Consider the following 20,766-nt stretch of genomic DNA (forward strand, 5'->3'; position numbering starts at 1 on the left):
TTTGCCTGGCACCCTTCTTAAACAATGGCGTAACATTAGCCGTTTTCCAATCTTCCGGCACTTCCCTGGAATCCAGCGACGACTGGAAAATAACCACCAAGGCATCCACTATCACCTCTGCCATTTCTTTCAGGACCCTGGGTGCATTCCATCCGGTCCTGGGGACTTGTCCACAATCAGCCCCTCCAGTCTGTCGAGCACCACCTCTCTAGTAACAGTAATGTCATCGAGACCCTCCAGTCCTACCACCTTTCCATCTCTAACATCTGGCAAATTATTCACGTCCTCCTCCGTGAAGACTGAAACAAAAAAGTTATTCAAGACCTCAGCCATATCCCCATCCCCTACCACTAAGTCCCCCTTCTCATCCTCTAAGGGACCAACGTTCACCCTAGCCAGCCTCTTCCTTTTTATATATTTATAAAAACTCTTGCTATCCTTTTTTATATTAAGCGCTAGCCCAGCTTCATAGTTTCTCCTACCCTTTATCAACTTCTTTGTCAATCTAAAGACCCGCTGCAATGGGTTACAGTTATACCTGAACTTCGATACATTGTACAATTCAAATGCTAATGTTTTGTTTATAGTGTTCGACTCTGACCATCCTGTTTCAAATGTCTTCAAGTATTGTAACGATGTTTTTAAGTGTGTTAATAGTTTCTGTCTGATGGGTTTATTAATGGTGTAGAATCTCTGGGGTTTGAACAATGCGTGTTTGACTATTTTGAGGAAGTTTGTGGGGCCAGGGATGCTTCCTTAGTTATGCTAATCTTTAGGCGTCTCCATAGAGGGTTGCTTGATTAGATCAGAGGTGCTGATTTGGTCGGATGGGGATGTACTTTTAATTTAGTTCCTGTAGGTGCCATCCTGTCCGGTTCCCTTTGTGTGCTAGCTCTCATTTGCATTTTAAAAGCATGTCCTTGCCTGCTAGTCTGTGTCTGTTCCCTTGTGATCTTTAGTGGGGAGGCTGTGAGTGCAACTTTAGTCTGCTTCCATATTGTGTACCCAATTTCATAAAATTTGTCGTCCGATAACAGTCCCTTTCTCATTTAAGTCATAGAATCTCTATAACCACAATCTCACTCATGCCCGATCCCAGTAACCGCACATATTAACCCTGTTAATCCCCTGACATTGGGGTCAATTTAGCACGATCAGTCAACTTAAGCCGCACATCTTTGGATTGTGGGAGAAAACCGGAGCACCTGGAGGAAACCCACAAAGACATGGGGAGAATGTGCAAACTCCACACACACCCGAGTGACCCGAGGCCGGAATTGAACCTGGGTCCCTGGCGCTGTGAGACAGCTGTGCTAACCACTGTGCCACCATGCTGCCCCAACGTAAGAACCTTTCTGAACTTCATATTCATGAATGGTCTATGGTCATCTTATCCCTTGGTACAGAACTTAATGTACTCATGGGAAAAGCAGCTGTTATCACAAAGCGTGGAATAACATCAAGCTGAACTTGGGATCAAGCTGATGGTTTATAAGATCTGTATTCATGACACCTTGTTATGTGATGTGAGGAGAGGCTGAATAAACTAGGCTTGTACTCGTTAGAGTTTAGAAGAATGAGGGGAGATCTCATTGAGACGTATAAGATGATGAATGGGATGGATAGGATAGAGATGGAGAGACTGTTCCCGCTCAAAAAAGACAGTAGGACTAGGGGGCACAGCCTCAAGATAAAGTGGGGGGGGGCGGTTTAGAACGGAGTTGAGGAGGAACTTCTTCACTGAAAGGGTGGTGAATCTCTGGAATTCTCTGCCCGTTGAAGTGGTGGAGGCTGCCTCGCTAAATATTTTTAAGACGCGGGTTGATGGGTTTTTGATAAGAGAGGGGATTAAGGGTTATGGGGAGAGGGCGGGAAAGTGGAACTGAGCCACGACAGATCAGCCATGATCTTATTGAATGGCGGGGCAGGCTCGAAGGGCTAGATGGCCTACTCCTGCTCCTATTTCTTATGTTCTTATGAAACATGGATGATTTTTTAAAAATTATTTGCTCATGGGAAGTGGACATCGTGAATAGACCAACAGGGTTCTGAAAGAAATGGCGGAGGTTATAGTGGATGCCTTGGTGGTTATTTTCCAGACGTCGCTGGATTCCGGGGAAGTGCCGGAAGATTGGAAAACGGCTAATGTTACGCCGTTGTTTAAGAAGGGTGCCAGGCAAAAGGCGGGGAATTATAGGCCGGTTAGTTTAACGTCTGTGGTAGGTAAAATGTTGGAATCCGTCATTAAGGAGGAAATTGCGAGGCATCTTGAAGGGAATTGCTTGATAGGGCAGACGCAACACGGTTTCATTAAAGGGAAGTCGTGTCTGACAAATTTACTGGAGTTCTATGAGGATGTGTCTAGGGCAGTGGATAGAGGAGAGCCGGTGGATGTGGTCTTTCTGGATTTTCAGAAGGCGTTTGACAAGGTACCTCACAAGAGGTTATTGCAGAAGGTCAGGGGACATGGAGTTGGGGGTAGGGTGTTAGCGTGGATAGAGGATTGGTTGTCAAATAGGAGGCAGAGAGTGGGGGTCAATGGGTGCTATTCGGATTGGCGGTTGGTGACTAGTGGGGTGCCCCAGGGGTCGGTGCTGGGGCCTCAGCTATTTACCATTTATATAGATGATCTGGAGGAGGGAACCGAGTGCAGGGTGTCGAAATTTGCTGATGACACCAAGATTGGGGGAAAGGCAAATTGTGCGGAGGGTGTGGAGAGTCTGCAGAAGGATCTAGATAGGCTGGGCGAATGGGCCAGGAAATGGCAAATGGAATTTAATGTTGGCAAGTGTGAGGTGGTCCACTTTGGTAGGAAGAATGGTAGGAAGGACTATTACTTACGTGGCGAAAAACTGCAGCAGGCGACGGTGCAGAGGGACCTCGGGGTCCTTGTGCATGAGTCGCAAAAACCCAGCTTGCAGGTGCAGCAGGTGGTCAGGAAGGCGAATGGGATGCTGGCCTTCATAGCGAGGGGGATTGAATATAAAAGTAGGGAGGTCTTGCTGCAGCTGTATAGGGCATTGGTGAGGCCGCAGCTGGAGTACTGTGTGCAGTTTTGGGCGCCGCACCTGCGCAAGGATATTTTGGCCCTGGAGGGAGTGCAGAGGAGGTTTACTAGGCTGATACCGGAGTTGAGGGGGTTGAGCTATGAGGAGAGGCTGAATAAACTAGGCTTGTACTCGTTAGAGTTTAGAAGAATGAGGGGAGATCTCATTGAGACGTATAAGATGATGAATGGGATGGATAGGATAGAGGTGGAGAGACTCTTCCCGCTCAAAAAAGACAGTAGGACTAGGGGGCACAGCCTCAAGATAAAGGGGAGGCGGTTTAGAACGGAGTTGAGGAGGAACTTCTTCACTCAAAGGGTGGTGAATCTCTGGAATTCTCTGCCCGTTGAAGTGGTGGAGGCTGCCTCGCTAAATATTTTTAAGAAGCGGGTTGATGGGTTCTTGATAAGAGAGGGGATTAAGGGTTATGGGGAGAGGGCGGGAAAGTGGAACTGAGCCACGACAGATCAGCCATGATCTTATTGAATGGCGGGGCAGGCTCGAAGGGCTAGATGGCCTACTCCTGCTCCTATTTCTTATGTTCTTATGTTCTTCTTATGTTCTTATTGCCTCCTCCCTCCCGTTGCCCTTGAGAAGGTGGCGGTGTGACACCTCCTTGAATTGCCACTGTCCATGTGTAGTAGGAACACTTTGTGCTGTTAGGAAAAGAGTTTCAGGATTTTAACCCAGTGAGCATGAAGGAACAATGTCATGATCCTTCACCGTATCCACAAGTTGTTGGCGAGATCTGGTTAGGGACCAAAGCAGACAATGAGATTCAGAACATTTGCTATTGGAATAAGGCCACAAGATTTCACAGACCAACATCTTGACCTCTTAAAAACCTCACTTTAGAATTCTCTCCAAAGGTCATTCCAACTCAGATGGCTTCAATGATGACGTGCACAAATATCAACTTGCATGCATAATTTCAGTCCTTTGGCCTATCAAGTAGAAGACTATTGCGACAAAGGAACCTTTGTTCCAACAGCCTGCAAAATGATGTCACCAACCTTCTGCTGCCTTCTTAAATCTTCAGGGCTATGCCTGAGCTCTCTCCGATTGCCAGACTCAATGGCATCAATTGTGCCCCATCTCAAAAGGGTTTCAGTCCCGTCTTCTGAGATTCAATTTCCCTGGATTTCTAAGTACATACCCAAACATCAAAGTACAGGCAAAACTTCAGATCTTAGACTGGGTTAAACAGAATGTTGCTGCCCTAAATGGATCTCTACGCCCCAGCAGCCCTGTTTGCTTCAACTCTGTTCCCTGCAGACCTCTCTGCGACTTGGAACCTGTTAATCTGCTCCTCTCTTACCTGAATTTAACTGTGATCTGTTACTGTCCTCTTTGTCCTTTTACCTGGGACTTGATTTTGGGATTGCATCCTGTCTCCCTTCCTTTTCCCCTATCTGAGACACTCCTTGGGATCTCTCCTCGTCCCCCTCCCATGTCCCCTACCTGGGACGTTTGGGGGTCATGGCGCTGCACACCTGGTCACCTTACTCAGGATTTCATGCCTTCATTCCTTCTCTGTCTATGCACAGGTGACAGATCTGGTCCTGGTTTGTAAGAATGTAAAGATACAAAACTGTGCACGTCCTCCCACCTGCTCACGACTTGGAGTTCCCAATGAGCAGATAATTATGGCGCTCATAATAAGCTGGCTCAGACATACCCTCAGGTTGGAAAATGATCACGTTATCCAAATACATTCTATGTGATGAGGAAACCAGATGATCAGCAGGATGCCCACTTCAAGGATGCTTGCAAACGTGATGTGAAGGCCCTAGTCATTGTTTGCCATACTTGGGAGTCATTAGCAAATGACAGAGGAAAATGGCAACACCTTCTGTGGGCTGGCGTGAACTATCACGATTATCAATGGTTATAGCAGCTTGGCAATAGGTGCCATCACCAAAAACAACAACCCAGAACTGTGCTGTTAGCTTCACATGTGGCTCTTGTGGCAGAACTGGCTTCTCAGGAATTGTCTTTTTCATCCAACAGCAAATGTGCCCCATATGATGAGGCCCCATATGATGAGACCCCATCTTAAGTGAATTTGTTTCTTTCATGTCCATCATTCAGAGATAGATGTTTTCAAATAATCACTTAAATTTTCAATTGGTATGCGAAGAGAAAAGGATTGACAAAAACAAATATAGGCCCCTTACAGTCAGAATTTATAGGGAACAAATAAATGGCTGAGGAACTAAATTCATACTTTGCTTCTGTCTTCACGTTGATAGACACGAATAATGTACCAACAGTTCTGAGAAAAACAAGTTTTAGTGAGGAACTGAAGGAATCAGTACAAGTAGAGAAATGGTTTTGGGGAAATTGATGAGATTAAAGGTGGGTAAATCTCCAGGGCCTGATAACCTTCATCTCTGAGTCCTGGAAATAGTAGATCCATTGGTGGTCATTTTCCAAAATTCTTTGGACACTAGATTGGTTCTACACGTTGGAAGGTAGTTAATCTAAACCTGCTATTCAAAAGGAGAGGTAGAGAGAAAACCAGGAACTATAGACCAGTGAGTCTAATGTCAGTATTAGGGAAATTGCTAGAGCCATTATCAAGGATTTCAAAGCTTAGCATCTGGAAAGCAAAGTCAGCATGGATTTAGGAGAAATCATGCTTGATGAATCTATTGGAATTTTTTAAGGATGTAACTAATAGAGTTGACTGAGAAGAACTGGTGAATGTGTTCATTTAGACTTCCGGAAGGCTTTTGACAGGGTCCCACATAGCATACCACTATGTAAAGTTAAAGGGCATGGGATTGTAGATAGTGTCTTGAGATAGATAGAAAGCTGGTTAGCAGATAGGAAGCAAAGAGTTGGCATAAATAGTCGTCTTCCAATTGGCAGGCAGTGACTAATGGATCACTGCAGTGACCCATGCTAAGATCCCAACTATTTATACTATATATTTATGATTTAGAAAAAGGAACTAAATGCATTATCTCCAGATTTGTAGATGATACAAAATTGGGTGGGAGAATGAGCTGTCAGGAGGATGCAGAGATGCTTCAGCAATTTGGACAGGTTGAATGTGTGGGCAGATGCAGTAAAATGTGGATAAATGTGAGGTTGTCCACTTTGGTAGCAATAATAAGAAAGCAGATTATTATTTGGGTGTAAATTGAGAGAGTTGGAAACTCAGCAAAACCTTGGTGTCCTTATGCATCAGTCACTGAAAGTAAGCATGCAGATACAGCAGGCAGTAAAGAAGGCAAATGGTATATTGGCTTTCATAGCAAGTGGATTTGAGGATAGGGTTCAGGATGTTTTACTGCAATTGTGTAGGCATTGCTAAGGCCACATCTGGAATATTATGTGCAGTTTTGGCATCCTTACCTGAAGAAGGATTTTCTTGCTATAGTGGAAGTGCAGCAAAGGTTTACCAGGCTGATTCCTGGAATGGCAGGTCTAAGTTGGTTAGCATTATACTCGCTGGAGTTTAGAAGAGTGAGAAGTGATCTCATAGAAATGTATAAAATTCTAACAGGATTGGACAGGGTCAATTCAGAAACAATGTTTCAAAAAGTGGGTAAGTCTAGATCTAGGGTTCATAGTTTGAGGATAAGGGGTAAACTTTTTAGGACTGAGGTGAGGAGAAATTTGTTCCTCCAGAGGGTGCTGAACATGTGCAGTTCACTACCACAGAAAATAGTTGAGGTCAAAATGTTGTGTGAATTCTTGAGGCTAAAGAGATCAAGGGATATTGGGGGTGGAAGGGGAAAGTGGGATCAAGATATTGAATTTGATGATCAGCCATGATCAAAATGAATGACAGAACAAGCTCAAAGAACTGAATGGCCTACTTCTGCTTCAATTTTCAATGTTTCTGTTTCTTAATAGCTTGATAAAATATTGCCACTACAGAATTAATGTTATTTTGTTCGCATAGGCCTCATGATATAGGAACTAACGTGCCAGTGATAATTTTCTAGCAAATCTCTTTTCCATTTTTCTTCTTCTTGTAAGCATGAGCCACCATTTCTTTGTTTCTAATGCACTCCTATAGCTTCTTAAAAGCATCTACGGTGTTCATCTCAACAATGTAATATGATAGTAAGTTTCACATTCAAATTATTCTCTTGATAAATAAATTTCTCCCAAATTATTTATTTTTTTTGTGGCTGTCTTATTTGTGGGAGTCCAGGTTTGGAATGTCCCAGCAGCAAAAAAAGCCTCGCTGCATCTACCCTATCAAATGCCCTCATAATTTTAAAGACTGTATTAGGGTATTGCTCAACCAACTTTTTTGTAGAGCAAAGACCCCATGTTGCTCAGTCTTTCCTGATGGTGCTGCTATTACATTTGTAAATCTTTTTTGCATCTTTTATTGTAAGAGTGTGCAGATCAGATCAGTACCATTTTTGTAGCTGACTCGCAGCTCACAGCCTTAATGCATTTATATGGCCCAAAAATAGTTATTAAAGGTTGATGATCAGTCAATAATGTAAAATGACAATCATATAAGTAATGATGAAACTGTTGTACACCAAAAATTATATACTCAGTGTTCCTTTTTCAAGCTGAACATAGATTTAACACGAATAAGAGTGCACAAAGTAAACACTTGGTCATTCTTCTCCCGAAAGCCGAAAACGTGAAATGACTGCCCTAATCCATAAGGTGAATCATCGCATGGAAGCAGTAATGGTAGTTTCAGATGAACCAATATTTCAGATTTCTGTGCAGCATCTTTATCAACCATGTGTGCTTTCTCACATTCTGTTGTCTAGTCCCATGACTGTTTGACACACAATAAATTATGCAATGGCTTCAATTTTGTAGCTAAGTTAAAACTGACCATCATCATAGGAGTAAGAAGTCTCACAGCACCAGGTTAAAGTCCAACAAGTTTATTTGATAATAAACCCACAAGCTTACGGAACACTGTTGCCTCGTCAGCTGAGTAGAAAGTTCTGATCAGGGCATGTAAAGGCACACACAGTTTACAGAATACTGATTAGAATCCGAGTCTTTACAGCTAATCTGCTATTCAAGTCTTAAATGTGCAGACAGTGTGAGCGGAGCTAGCGTTAAGCATAGGTTAAAGAGATGTGTGTTGTCTCCAGACAGGACACTAAGTGAGATATTATAACTTCAGGAAAGTCATAGGGGTTTCAGATAGTGTGCCATGAACCCAAGACCCCGTCTTGAGGCTGTCCTCATGTGTGCGGAACTTGGCTATCAGCCTCTGCTCAGCGACTTTGCGCTGTCGTGTGTAGTGAAGGCCGCCTTGGAGAACGCTTACCTGAAGTCAGAGGCCGAATGCCTGTGACCGCTGAAGTGTTCACCAACAGGAAGGGAACGGTCTTGCCTGGTGATTGTCGAGTGGTGTTTATTTATCGTTGTCATAGCATCTGCATGGTCTCCCCAACGTACCATGCTTCAGGACATCCTTTCCTGCAGCATATCAGGTAGACAACTTTGGCCGAGTTGCAAGAATGTGTGCTGTGTACCTGATGGATGGTGTTCTCATGTGAGATGATGTCATCCACGTCAGTGATCCGGCATGTCTTGCAGAGGTTGCTGTGGCAGGGTTGTGTGGTGTCGTGGTCACTGTTCTCCTGAAGGCTGGGTAGTTTGCTGCAAACAACGGTCTGTTTGAGGTTGTGCGGTTATTTGAAGGCAAGAAGTGGGGGTGTGGGGATGGCTGTGGCCAGATGTTCGTCTTCATCAATGAAATATTGAAGGCTCCGGAGAAGATGTTGTAGCTTCTCCACTCCGGGGAAGTATGGACAACGAAGGATACTCTGTCCACTGTGTCCCGTGTTTATCTTCTGAGGAGGTTGATGCGGTTTTTCGCTGTGGCGCACCGGAACTATTGATCGATGAGTCAAGCGCCATTTCCTGTTCTTGTGAGGGTATCTTTCAGCGACTGGAGGTGTCTGTTGCGATTCTCCTCATCTGAGCAGATCCTCTGTAGACGGAGAGCTTGTCCGTAGGGGATGGCTTCTTTAATGTGTTTAGGGTGGAAGCTGGAGAAGTGGAGCATCGTGAGGTTATCTGTGCGCTTGTGGTACAGTGAAGTGCTGAGGTGACCATCCTTGATGGAGATGCATGTGTCCAAGAATGCAACCGATTCCGGAGAATAGTCCACGGTGAGTCTGATAGTAGGATGGAACTTGTTGATGTCATCATATAGTTGTTTCAGTGATTGTCCACCATGAGTCCAAAGGAAGAAAATGTCATCGATATATCTAGTGTTTGGCATCGGTTGAAGGTCCTGTGTGGTGAAGAAGTCTTGGTTGAGCCTGTGCATGAAGATGTTGGCATATTGAGGTGCGAATTTGGTCCCCATGGCTGTTCTGTGTGTCTGGATGAAGAACTGATTGTTGAAGGTGAAGACGTTGTGGTCCAGGATGAAGCGGATGAGTTGTAAAATTGCATCTGGAAACTGGCAGTTGTCGGCGTTGAGTACTGAGGCAGTTTGCAGCAATGCCATTGTTGTGGGGGATGCTGGTGTAGAGTGCTGAGACATCCATTGTGACGAGGAGTCCCCCTGGTTCAACTGCTCCATGTGTGCTGAGTTTCTGTAGGAAGTCCGTAGTGTCGTGACAAAAGCTGGGGGTTCTTGGTACAATGGGTCTCAGGATGCCCTCAGCGTAACTAGAGAGGTTCTCGCACAAGGTGCCATTGCCCGATATGATGGGACAGCCGGGTATGTTTGCCTTGTGTACCTTTGGGAGGCAGTAGAGATCTCCAACATGGAGAGTACGTGGGATGAGAGCTTGGAGGGTGCTCTGAAGGTCTGGATCAAAGGTCTTGATCAGAATGTTGAGTTGACGGGTGTGTTCTTTGGTCAGATCTGCAGGTAACTGTCTGTAGTGTTCCTCGTTGTTCAGTTGTCGGTACACTTCTTTGCAGTAATCATTCTGTTCAGTGTGACAATGGCGCCTGCTGGTTTGATGACAATGTTGTGGTTGGTTTTGAGAGTGTGGATGGCGTTGTGTTGTGCTTTGGTGATGTTTGGCGCTATCTTGCGAGTGCGGTTGATGAATCTGGTGTTGACGGCTTGGGCATACATGCCCAGTCGAGGGCAGCGGCCTTCCGGAGGAGTCCAGTTGGACTTTTTCTTCTTCGGTTGCTGCACTGCGGATCTCTCCGTAGGCTGTTCTGGTTCATTGGCTGTCTCATTGTGTTCACTATTGGCCTCTTGGGGTTTGTGGGAGAACTCCTGCAGCCTCATTCGCCTAATGAATTCCTCTGTGTCTGCTGCAAGACTGATGGGGTCCATTTTGGTGGTGGGGCAGAAATTGAGCCCTTGGCTGAGAACTTCGACTTCATCTGGTTGAAGTGTGTAGTCTGACAAGTTGACAATAGACTTCCCTGCGGTGGTACTGTGGTGCCGGGAGAGGCTTGCTTGTTGCTGGTAGCGATGCCGAGTTTCTCAAGTTTCCTGTTCTTGGTGTGCATGTAGATGGTGTAGTTTCTTTGTCTCATCTGCTTGGCAGAGTTTCACAACTGGTCTGCATCCTGAGCGCAAGTTGAGAATGTGAATTTTTTCTTGGTTTCGAGGATGCGGTGTTTGCTGTAGAGCTGGTGTATGAGGTGGTTGAGGATTGTGAGAGAGGTGCGACGGCAAAGTCTCTCAGTGTAGTCTGTGTTATAGGTTGACTTGAGTGGGTTCGTGATCTGTAGTCCTTTTGGAAAAGCAAATTGTGTGGAGGGTGTGGAAAGTCTGCAGAGGGATCTGGATAGGCTGAGCGAGTGGGCGAGGACCTGGCAGATGGAGTACGATGTTAGCAAGTGTGAGGTTATCCACTTTGGCAGGAATAAGAGTAGGAGGGATTACTATTTAAAGGGCGAAAAGCTGCAGCATGCTACGGTGCAGAGGGACCTGGGGGTCCTTGTGCATGAGTCGCAAAAACCCAGTCTGCAGGTGCAGCAGGTGATCAAGAAGGCGAATGGAATGTTGGCCTTTATAGGGGGGGATAGAATATAAAAGCAGGGAGGTCTTGCTGCAACTGTACAGGGCACTGGTGAGGCCGCAGCTGGAGTACTGCGTGCAGTTTTGGTCGCTGCACTCGCGCAAGGATATTTTGGCCTTGGAGGGAGTGCAGAGGAGGTTCAGTAGGCTGATACCGGAGATGAGGAGGTTAGACTATGAAGAGAGACTGAATAGACTGGGTCTGTACTTGTTGGAGTTTAGAAGGATGAAGGGGGATCTTATAGAGACATATAAGATAATGAAAGGGATGGATAGGGTAGAGGTAGAGAGATTCTTCCCGCTCAAAGGACAGCAGGACTAGAGGGCACATCCCCAAGATGGGGGGGGGGGGGGCAGTTTAGAACGGAGTTGAGGAGGAGCTTCTTCGCTCAAAGGGTGGTGAATCTTGAATTTTCTGCCTGTTGAAGTGGTGGAGGCTACCTCGCTAAATATATTTAAGTCACGGGTCGATAGGTTTTTGACAGACAAAGGAATTAAGGGTTATGAGGAGAAAGCGGGAAAGTGGAACTGATCCACTTCAGATCAGCCATGATCTTGTTGAATGGCGGGGCAGGCTCGAAGGCCTAGATGGCCTACTCCTGCTCCTATTTCTTATGTTCTTGTCTGCTTTCTTGCATCTTTTTAAAAACTTGATGTCTGTGTCGATATGCACGATCTTCTTGAAGACCCTCTCCACTTGGAGCCGGCAGTTTGGGTGAAGCAGATAAATCCAGAAGAAATGAAAAGTTTAAAAAAATCTGAATATTTAAGGACTAAAAGTCTAAGGGCATATAATAAACAATGAGGGAAACACACAGATAAAATACTGCGCGAGCAAGTCATGATTCATGAGGTGCCATGTACATCAAGTCTGTACTTAATTGTTGATGAGTTAAATACCTTGAAAGGGAAATCTTTTTTTTAATATCTGATGTGGAGTTTGGAATTCTTGCACAGAATACAGATTATGAATAGAGAATCTTGCTAAAACTATAACACTGCAGATTAAATGTATGTACTTATAAAAAAGGAAGCAGCTTGAATTCCAGCACCCTGTGGGTAAATAAAGAGATTGGAGAGAGACGTAAAGTGAAGAAAAGAGCATTTAGAATGGGTTGGTTACTTAAATTGTGATGATGCTGTGTACCTCAGATTTTTTCTGGTATATAGGTTTCGCGCTTGGTGGCTGGATCTTTCCTGGGCCTTGGGGGTTCCGTTGTCAGGTGACAATGGAACCCCCAGTCACTTGACAAAGGAGCAGCACTGCAAAAGTTAGCGTGGATAAACAAATGGATGATATTGGAATAGTGTAAGTTAGATGGGCTTTAGATTGTTGCACTGACCTGTGAAATTATCGAGGGCCGGAGGGCCTGTACTGCGCTGTAATGTTCTATGTTCTATAATTATTTACTAATCCTAGAAGGGACCTCAATTGCATCACGTTTGCTGGATGTGGTGTTTCTGAAATAGTGTCCATTTTTTAGGCACTTTATGAAGGCCTTTCTGATCAATAACATGACCCAAATAATGAACTGATGTCTGGAAAAAGTAATGTTTTTGTTTGATAGGTATCATGTGCTTGAAGATGTTTCGATGTTGTACCAAATTATTCAAATACTTATGTTCATTGGACCCTATAATTAGAATATCACCTAGGTAACATTCATTATACATCAGAGAGATAACTTAAAATCTGATACATCGATTTTTGGAATAGGGCTATTGTGGATGTTATTTTTGGTAATCTTTTATAATGAAAGATACTTTTATGAATAATGATGGTAAGCAATGGTTGAGATTCAGCAGCTACATTCATTTGTAAATATACTTGTGAAAATCAATCTTGCTGAATTTCTGCCCACCTGATAAACCAGCAAACAAATCTTAGTTAAAGGAAGCGGATGTTATTCAGCACACTAGACCGGATTTATGTTTATTTTAAAATCACCAGAAATATGAATTGAACCATCTGGGTTTGTAACAGTTATAGTAGGGGTAGGCCAGTCATTCGTTGTCACTGTTCTAACACAGCAGTGCTAATATCTAATACCATACTAATTCTTCTTCAACCTTGGAATGAATTGCTCTGAGACTTCTTGGTTGACTATTAGGCTTTCTCTTGAGTTTTACTTGAACTTCCTTCATTCAGGCAAATGTCTATTCAAACACACACTTGTAATTATCCAAAAGGTGCTGTAGAACTGTTTTGACATTTACATGTCAGTTGACAGCATTCCAGTTAAGCTTTATCTTCTCCAACACATGATCTCCCAAATAGATCTGGAAAATTACCACAGGGCACATGGAGAGCCAACTCAGTGTTTGTCCACTCAACTCTACATTGACCATGATGTAACATGTTTGTTTCCATGCTGTAAACCTCTATGACTCTATGTTAACAGCATGACCTCTTCCATGTATGTCCTTAAAATCACATCAGCTGGTTTTTAAAGGAAGATACTTTAGCTTTTGTTGGTTTGTAGTCCCAGGAATTGAAGATACAGCAGCACCAGTATCCACCTCCATCCCAACAGTTTGTCCATTTAACAACGGAATCACCCAGAGTATATGTGATTCACCAAGAATGGATAAGACGTTCAGTTGGAGCTCTTCATCATATTTCTGGCCATTATCATCTTCAAATTCGCAATTCTTTTCTTCCACCTTTTAAATTCTTTTTGTAGAATATAACTTCTTCTTCTTGAAGGTACCCAGATACTACTTCTGAATATTTTTCTCAGGAAGCTTATGCAGTGTGACCCATTGTGCCACAATTCTTGCATTGACTATTTTTGCTCCAGTGTTCACTTGCTGAATGGTCCATTTTAGCACATCTTGTGACATGCTTGTTTCTGTTTTGATTTACGGGGAGTCCCCAACTTGTGAACCTTCATCCTGCACCAAATTTTGAAGCCTCATTAGCTTCTAGTTACATCGGCCTTTATAGCGAGGGGGATAGAATATAAAAGCAGGGAGGTCTTGCTGCAAATGTACAGGGTACTGGTGAAGCTGCAGCTGGAGTACTGTGCGCAGTTTTAGTCGCTGCATTTGCGAAAGGATATATTGGCCTTGGAGGGAGTGCAGAGAAGGTTCACTAGGCTGATACCGGAGATCAGGGGGTTGGCCTATGAAGAGAGATTGAATAGACTGGGTCTGTATTCATTGGAGTTTAGAAGGCTGAGGGGGGATCTTATAGAGACACATAAGATAATGAAGGGGATAGATCGGGTAGAGGTAGAGAGATTCTTCCCGCTTAGAAAGGATAGCAGGACTAGAGGGCACAGCCTCAAACTAAGGTGGGGCGGGGGGGGGAGGGGTGCGCAGTTTAGATCGGAGCTGAGGAGGAACTTCTTCACTCAAAGGGTGGTGAATCTCTGGAATTCTCTGCCTGTTGAAGTGGTGGAGGCTACCTTGCTGAATATATTTGAGTCATAGGTAGATAGGTTTCTGATAGACAAGGGAATTAAGGGTTATGGGGAGAAAGCAGGAAAATGGAACTGATCCACTTCAGATCAGCCATGATCTTATTGAATGGCGGGGCAGGCTCGAAGGGCTAGATGACCTACTCCTGCTCCTATTTCTTGTGTTCTTACGACATTGTGATTTATACTGTTACTTTTGAGGTCAAAGCATGTTCATTCAGCAGCCTCCTTTGGATAGTCTTATTTTGGAGACCACAAACTGGATGATCTTGAAGAGTATCTCCTAATGACTCACCAAACTCTCAATGTTATGCCAGCCTTTAAAAGGCTGTCACAAACTGAGTGATGCTTTCGCCTTGCACTTGATACCTTCAGTTGAACTTGAACTGTTCTGTGATGATCAGTGGCTTTGGAGAATAATGTTCTTCAAGAATCTTTGGCAAATCATTGTAAGTTTTGGTTTTTGGCTTTACTGGATGAACCAAGCTCTCAAGCAATTTGAAGGTTTTACTTCCTATTGTGTTGAGCAAAGCTAGTACCAGCAACTTATTTACAATCATGTTTGCTTGTACAAAGCACTGACAATGATCTGCATTGGATTGCCACGATTTTTCTTCATTGAAAGGGCCCATAGATCCTAATTGACCTGCCATTTTTCTTGTAGGCACTAGGAATTAAAGACTTCTGGGTTTTTTTGCTGTCTTCCTAGTACTTCTCTTTTTATCCTGGGGACCATTGACTTGATGTTTTCTTGTTTCCAAATGACCTTTGCCGTACAGCAAAGTATCTCTTCTTATCAAATATGCCTGATACTGCCTGGAATCTCACCTGTCTCTGATTGGAAGGAACCCTCTTTTGAAACCTCATGGAGAGCTTTTTTCTAACTTCCTGTACTGGCATCTTAACACTTGTTGCTTCCCCTCAGCCTTCTAATATTCAAAATGGGAGGATACACAATGTGTTTTCTTTAACTTAGATTATGTTCTCGTTGAAACAAAATCTTGACTTGTCACCAGTTTTCTTTTTGTAACGTTCTAACGATGTTAGGTGTGAGTTTTAAAGAAAATTTAAAATGTGTGGTTTGTAAACGCAGATTCAGAGGAACACACAACAGGTTTATTCTAGGAGCTCTTGTCTGTAGAGTACAAATTGAAATTAAACAGCAGCCCTTTAATGACTTTAATGACATTACTATTTCATCATGTGACTAGGTCTTAAAGCAGTCATGCACCTACTTGAATATATGACAGTAATTTTCAGACATGCAAGAGCTATAAGACACTGACAACCTTTATAGACTTTTTATTACTATTGCACACACTTCTGTGAGGAAATCCTCACTTGTTTTCTCTTTTATTTGCAGGCTTCCTTCACTTAGTTTTTTCCCCCTCTTGTTCAGACTTCCGGACAACTCAGCTATGGCAAATACGTATCTATTTCATTGACACAAACCAGAACTAGCCCATGCTCGCTACTTGACATATTTTGGCAGCCTTGCTTTTTCAATGTTGAATATCTATTAAGAGGTTAAAAAAAAATTTACTTGAAAAACTTGGCCATCTCCTGAACAATGTTTTTATACAGAGCACCTGTGTCCCAAGACAGTTGATTCTGTTGTTCGCGTTCTGTATTAACTGTTTCCTCCTTTCCAGATAGAGGCCCAAAGTTGGAGGGTCAGCGAAGGTGGGTTAGGGAGCTGGAGAAAATGGTGCTGAAGGTCACGTGACCTGACCTAAGATGAGTGGGAAAGTTCCAGAGAAATCTCAAAGGTGCTGGAACAAATCACTGATCTTTATGTTCCCCCCGACACACACACACACACACACACACACACACACACACACACACACACACACACACACACACACACCCGAAAGGAAAGAATGCCTTGTTTGTCTAGTCAATATTCTCCCTTTTTTTCAAAACTTGTCTTACATTTAATTTCGTATCTGAATTAACCACTGATAAATTTTTAGTGTTAGGTGGGAGAGGAGGGCAATGGGACTAATTGGATGCGTCATTCAAAGAGCTGGTATAATTGGCCAAATAGCCTCTGCAGTACAGCTTCAGGATTCAGATGGTATATTGTTCTTTTTATCTGTTTGCTATTACAAGACATGGATATATATTGTTTTCATGATTATTATTTGTGCAGGTATTGTACCTGAAGAAACAGATGAAAATGCTGAAGAGAGTCCAGACAGTGAAAGTACAAAATTACAAGACCTACCGCCGTGTTGGGGACTGGATATTGTTTGTGGGAAAGGAACAGATTTCAATTATGGACCATGGGCAGATAGACAAAGGTAATAAAAAAAAATGCATTATAACATCATGCTCTGCTGAGCTCTCGAACAGTTAATGAGAAATATTTTGACCACTCTTTACCCTGATGTCAAACTTCCCCTTCCTAATTGATATGATTTTTGAGTCACACATGTCAAATTAAGCTTTTCTTTGTTGCAGGTTGGGTTTGTCTTGAGAGTACTATAATCTTGGAAATGTTGCTTCAAGTGGTGTGATCTACAAAGTAAAGAACAGAACAGCAGAGTTTTGTTTTAGTGTATTTTCTCAGCCCTCATTTTTCTTAGTTTTGAAGAAGAGCTGTATTGGACTCAAAACATCAACTCTTTTCTCTCTCCACATATATAGCCAGTACTGCTGAGTTTTGTTTTTAACATTTTCAGTTTTTAACTCCACATTTTCCACATTGGTTAGAAAGGTTCAGCCAACGATTACATTATGAGTGTTAATGATGTTGCTCGGTTAACCTTCCAAGAAATGTGTTTGAGCAGAATTGCAAAAAAAGGCATGGACCGAGAGATTGTTGACCTGGAATGAAGAAGATGGGAACATTCTTAAGTAATGCTGACTTTGGGAGGAATAGGAAGGGTGAACTGAAATGTTGGTAGGAGTGATATTTGAATGGTATGGATATCCTTTTAGGAATAAAGCCAAAATGCAAATAAGCTATGTGTATGAACTGGAGGATATACTCAATGCTCCTATAGTAGAAACAATTTTTTAAAAGAAGGCCAAAATTTTAGCTGTCATGCAACCAATTGTGCTGTTGATATGTGTGAGCTAAAGCATTATTTCGTTTTTGTTCTAAAACTTAGGAATTCAACTTTTGAGGTCTTTATTGAATGAATCAGAGTTAATAGTGCACTGTTAAAACTCAATTTTTCACTTGTGTAGCATGCTCTTTTTAAGAAATTGCCCATGTTTACTTGGGGAGGAGTTTCTTTTTAAGAAGAGATGTTAAGGTAACCAACATTAAGAAAGTCTTCTGTTGTTACAAATCATTTTCTCAAATGTAATTTCCCATTAAATTAATGCAGCACGTTGTTCACTTCAGCCATGAAATATCCCACTGGTATATCAACTTTTACAAGCTAAAATGTTGAAGTTTAACAATGTGAATTGATTAGCTGCATTATCTTATTGCAAAGTGTTGGTTATCAGTTTGTAGCATGATGCATTTATTCCTAATTAAATAGCTCATTATCTAAACTGATGCTTCAGTCCATTACTGAAGGAATATATCTGTCAGAGATACTGTCTCCTGGATGAGATGTTAATCCAAGATGCCATGTTAGGTGCACTCAAAAGATCCACGTTAATCCTCAGAGGAAATCAAGGCATTTTCATAGTCTTCTGGTTAATATTTATCCCTCAACCAACACCATCTGTCTGTTAAATGTCTTAGGGTACCCTGAGAACATGCTAAGTGTCACCCAATTTCAAGTTCGTTCATCTTTCTCACTTATTGTATTATCACCCAGTGTAACAACTAAGAGCAGTGTTGCACTGTTAGTTTGTTGGCTACATGTGCATCTTTTGGTTAGTTGCAACAGTTTTGTGCACAGATATTTTAGTTTTGAATCAAAATGGAATAAAATGTGTTGTGAAGCAAGAGAACTATTAATGTTGAAAATCCAGCTTTATTTGATTAATTGATGCTGTTTAGTTGAAGACAATAATTCAAGCTTCATGATGAGGCATCATTGTTTATTTAACTTTTATTTAGAACTCGTGGCTCAACACCATTGGCAGAAAATGTAAACATGTTTATAAATCTTCCAATAACTTTAAACCCACTATTTATTAATTCATGAGACTGACATCCTTACATGTTTACAAAGTGTTATGCTAATGTTTCATAGCATTAGGTTCATATTCTCTGAGCTAATAAATTACATTGTTGGCTGGCCCACAAGATGACACATGTGGTAGCTGTTGCTGCAACATATTTTTTGCATATTGCTCTGCTTTCTTTGGTTGTGAGACAGCGACAGATTGATGCTTAACTCCAAGTGCTGATTAATTCAGGCTTATCAATGTGCCAGAATAATTTTGCACCTAAAATTCATTCAAAAATGTCACACAGTTAAATTGCAAGGTTCTTCCATTGATGTGCCTCTTAAGGATGTCCTTTGCAGAATAAATAAAACAGCCGAGTTCAAACTCTTCAACATTTAGTGAGTATATCTTTGTATGAATTTTAGTGAAGTACAACAGTGGGTGTGTGAATTGTTCATGTTATTCCTCTTGAACTGTGAAAATGCCCAGCAATATCATAAGTATAGATTTTGTCCTCTCAAGCTTGGATTACTGGAGAGTATCTTGGTGATTGTAATGAGTTCAATTTTAGATGTTGAATTAAGAATATCATCCCAGCATTTAAGTGCGATTGATTTGGACCTTGATGAAAATTTTGTAATATGATGGCAAAGAAGAAAATTTGGATTAAAAATTACATGAATTTAATATGGCCAATTTATTGAAAGGGCTACTATCCATGGTGGAAGTGGGGAAGTGTAAATTTTACACAGCTTTATTTAATAAGGACAGGGGTATGTGGTGTTTCTGTTTTTCACTTTTGGAATCAAGCAAGGGAGGCCAGTGGAGCTGGAGAGTGCCGAAAATGTAATGGCCGAGGATTAGTTGGTTAATGATATCAAATGCATTAGGACAGGGAGAGTAACCAGGATTTAATAAAGCACCGCCAGAGTTGCAGAAGTTATACATTTCTGACTTTGACTAGGGAAGTTTTGGTATTGTGAACAGGTTGGAAGCTCGACTTGAGGAGTTTGTGAAATTCATTAGGGAATATTAGGGATTGAACTAGCACATGTTCCAGAATAAAGACTGATTGGCTGACGGCAATTTCATTGAAGAAGACATGGGCCCATAACTTCTAGACGGAGGCACCTACAGGATACTGCACAACCCCATACACCACCAGACATCGCCATCTCCCTTCCTGCACCCTGCCCATTAAAACCTTTTAAGTTGAAATACTTCACATTGCTAAATTTCCATATTTGTAAATGGAATAACTTCAATTAAAGAAATGATATCTTTCTATCATAGTTGATCCTGCTCGGCACATAATGCATGATCCTCCTTGTCACTGTGGAACTTTCCTCTTGCTGACTGTTCAATTAATAGCCTCTGTTGCTCACTGGCTCATATCTTGCTAATCCTCAGACCTTCGCCCGTTCCAGCTCCCTAGCTCATCCTCTCACAACCCTTGAGGCCTCTCACCCTTCTAACCTATCCTCTGTAATCCTTCCTCTCATTGAACCTTGGCTCATTGCTTTCTTCTCCTGAATCCCCACTATGTGTGCAGGCTGTGCAGATGAGTGACAAGAAGCCGTAGGAACTGCTTCAACTTACAGGAGCTAAGTTCCCTTCAGGTAGGTTTGTGATCAGCTTCACCACTTTTTAATCAGAAATCTTTCTTTCCAACGCTGCTAAGTTTGAAAACACTGGGAGTGATTTCCACATCAATGATGCAAGTGGAGGAGGAGTTAATGATGCCACTACCTTGCTGGTTTTATTGCAGTCGTGTGAAATATGTCTTGGCTCAGTGTCCCAACTGTATTCCGTCATTGGCTTACGAATATGTTACCAGCAGTAAATGAGAATACAGGCCCTACTAGCTATCCCGCTTTAATATTAGTCTTGTTAAACTGGAACTTAAGATTCACTGGGGTGTTGTTTATGAATGGACACTTTGGAACATGCAACTTTTATCATTACGCAGTAAATCTTAACGGCCTATCTATATAGGCTTTTAAAATTGTGAAGAATTTTGATCGAAGTAGCAATGAATTGTCTTAAGTGGTTGGTAAGACAGTAATTAGAGAACACAAACTTAATACAACAAAAATAGTTAATTAAGGAAATGCAAGATTGAAGACTGTTGACAACATTTGAAATGTGGCCCAACCAAGGTTATGTACAAGTTTAGCATAATTTAGATACTTTTTAATTTTCTCCTATAAATAAGTTACAAAACAAACTTGTTTTGTGACAGGTAACATCTTTCTTTCCTTTT

At 42.2% G+C, this 20,766-nt stretch overlaps 1 protein-coding gene across 8 annotated transcripts in view; it reads left to right on the forward strand.

The window, feature by feature from the left end:
- The window catches only part of kiaa1109 (KIAA1109 ortholog), a 487,987-nt gene that overhangs the window by 89,917 nt on the left and 377,304 nt on the right, over window positions 1–20,766 (forward strand). For all 8 annotated transcript variants that reach the window (XM_080193511.1, XM_080193510.1, XM_080193515.1 and 5 more), the window contains exon 11: window positions 16,576–16,726. In XM_080193511.1, the coding sequence (XP_080049637.1) occupies window positions 16,576–16,726 (151 nt within the window). The remainder of the gene's footprint in view (window positions 1–16,575; window positions 16,727–20,766) is intronic.

Source organism: Carcharhinus amblyrhynchos, chromosome 1 (genome assembly GCF_965287045.1).
Source record: "Carcharhinus amblyrhynchos chromosome 1, sCarAmb.v2.hapA, whole genome shotgun sequence".
Classification (NCBI taxonomy): Eukaryota; Metazoa; Chordata; class Chondrichthyes; order Carcharhiniformes; family Carcharhinidae; genus Carcharhinus; species Carcharhinus amblyrhynchos.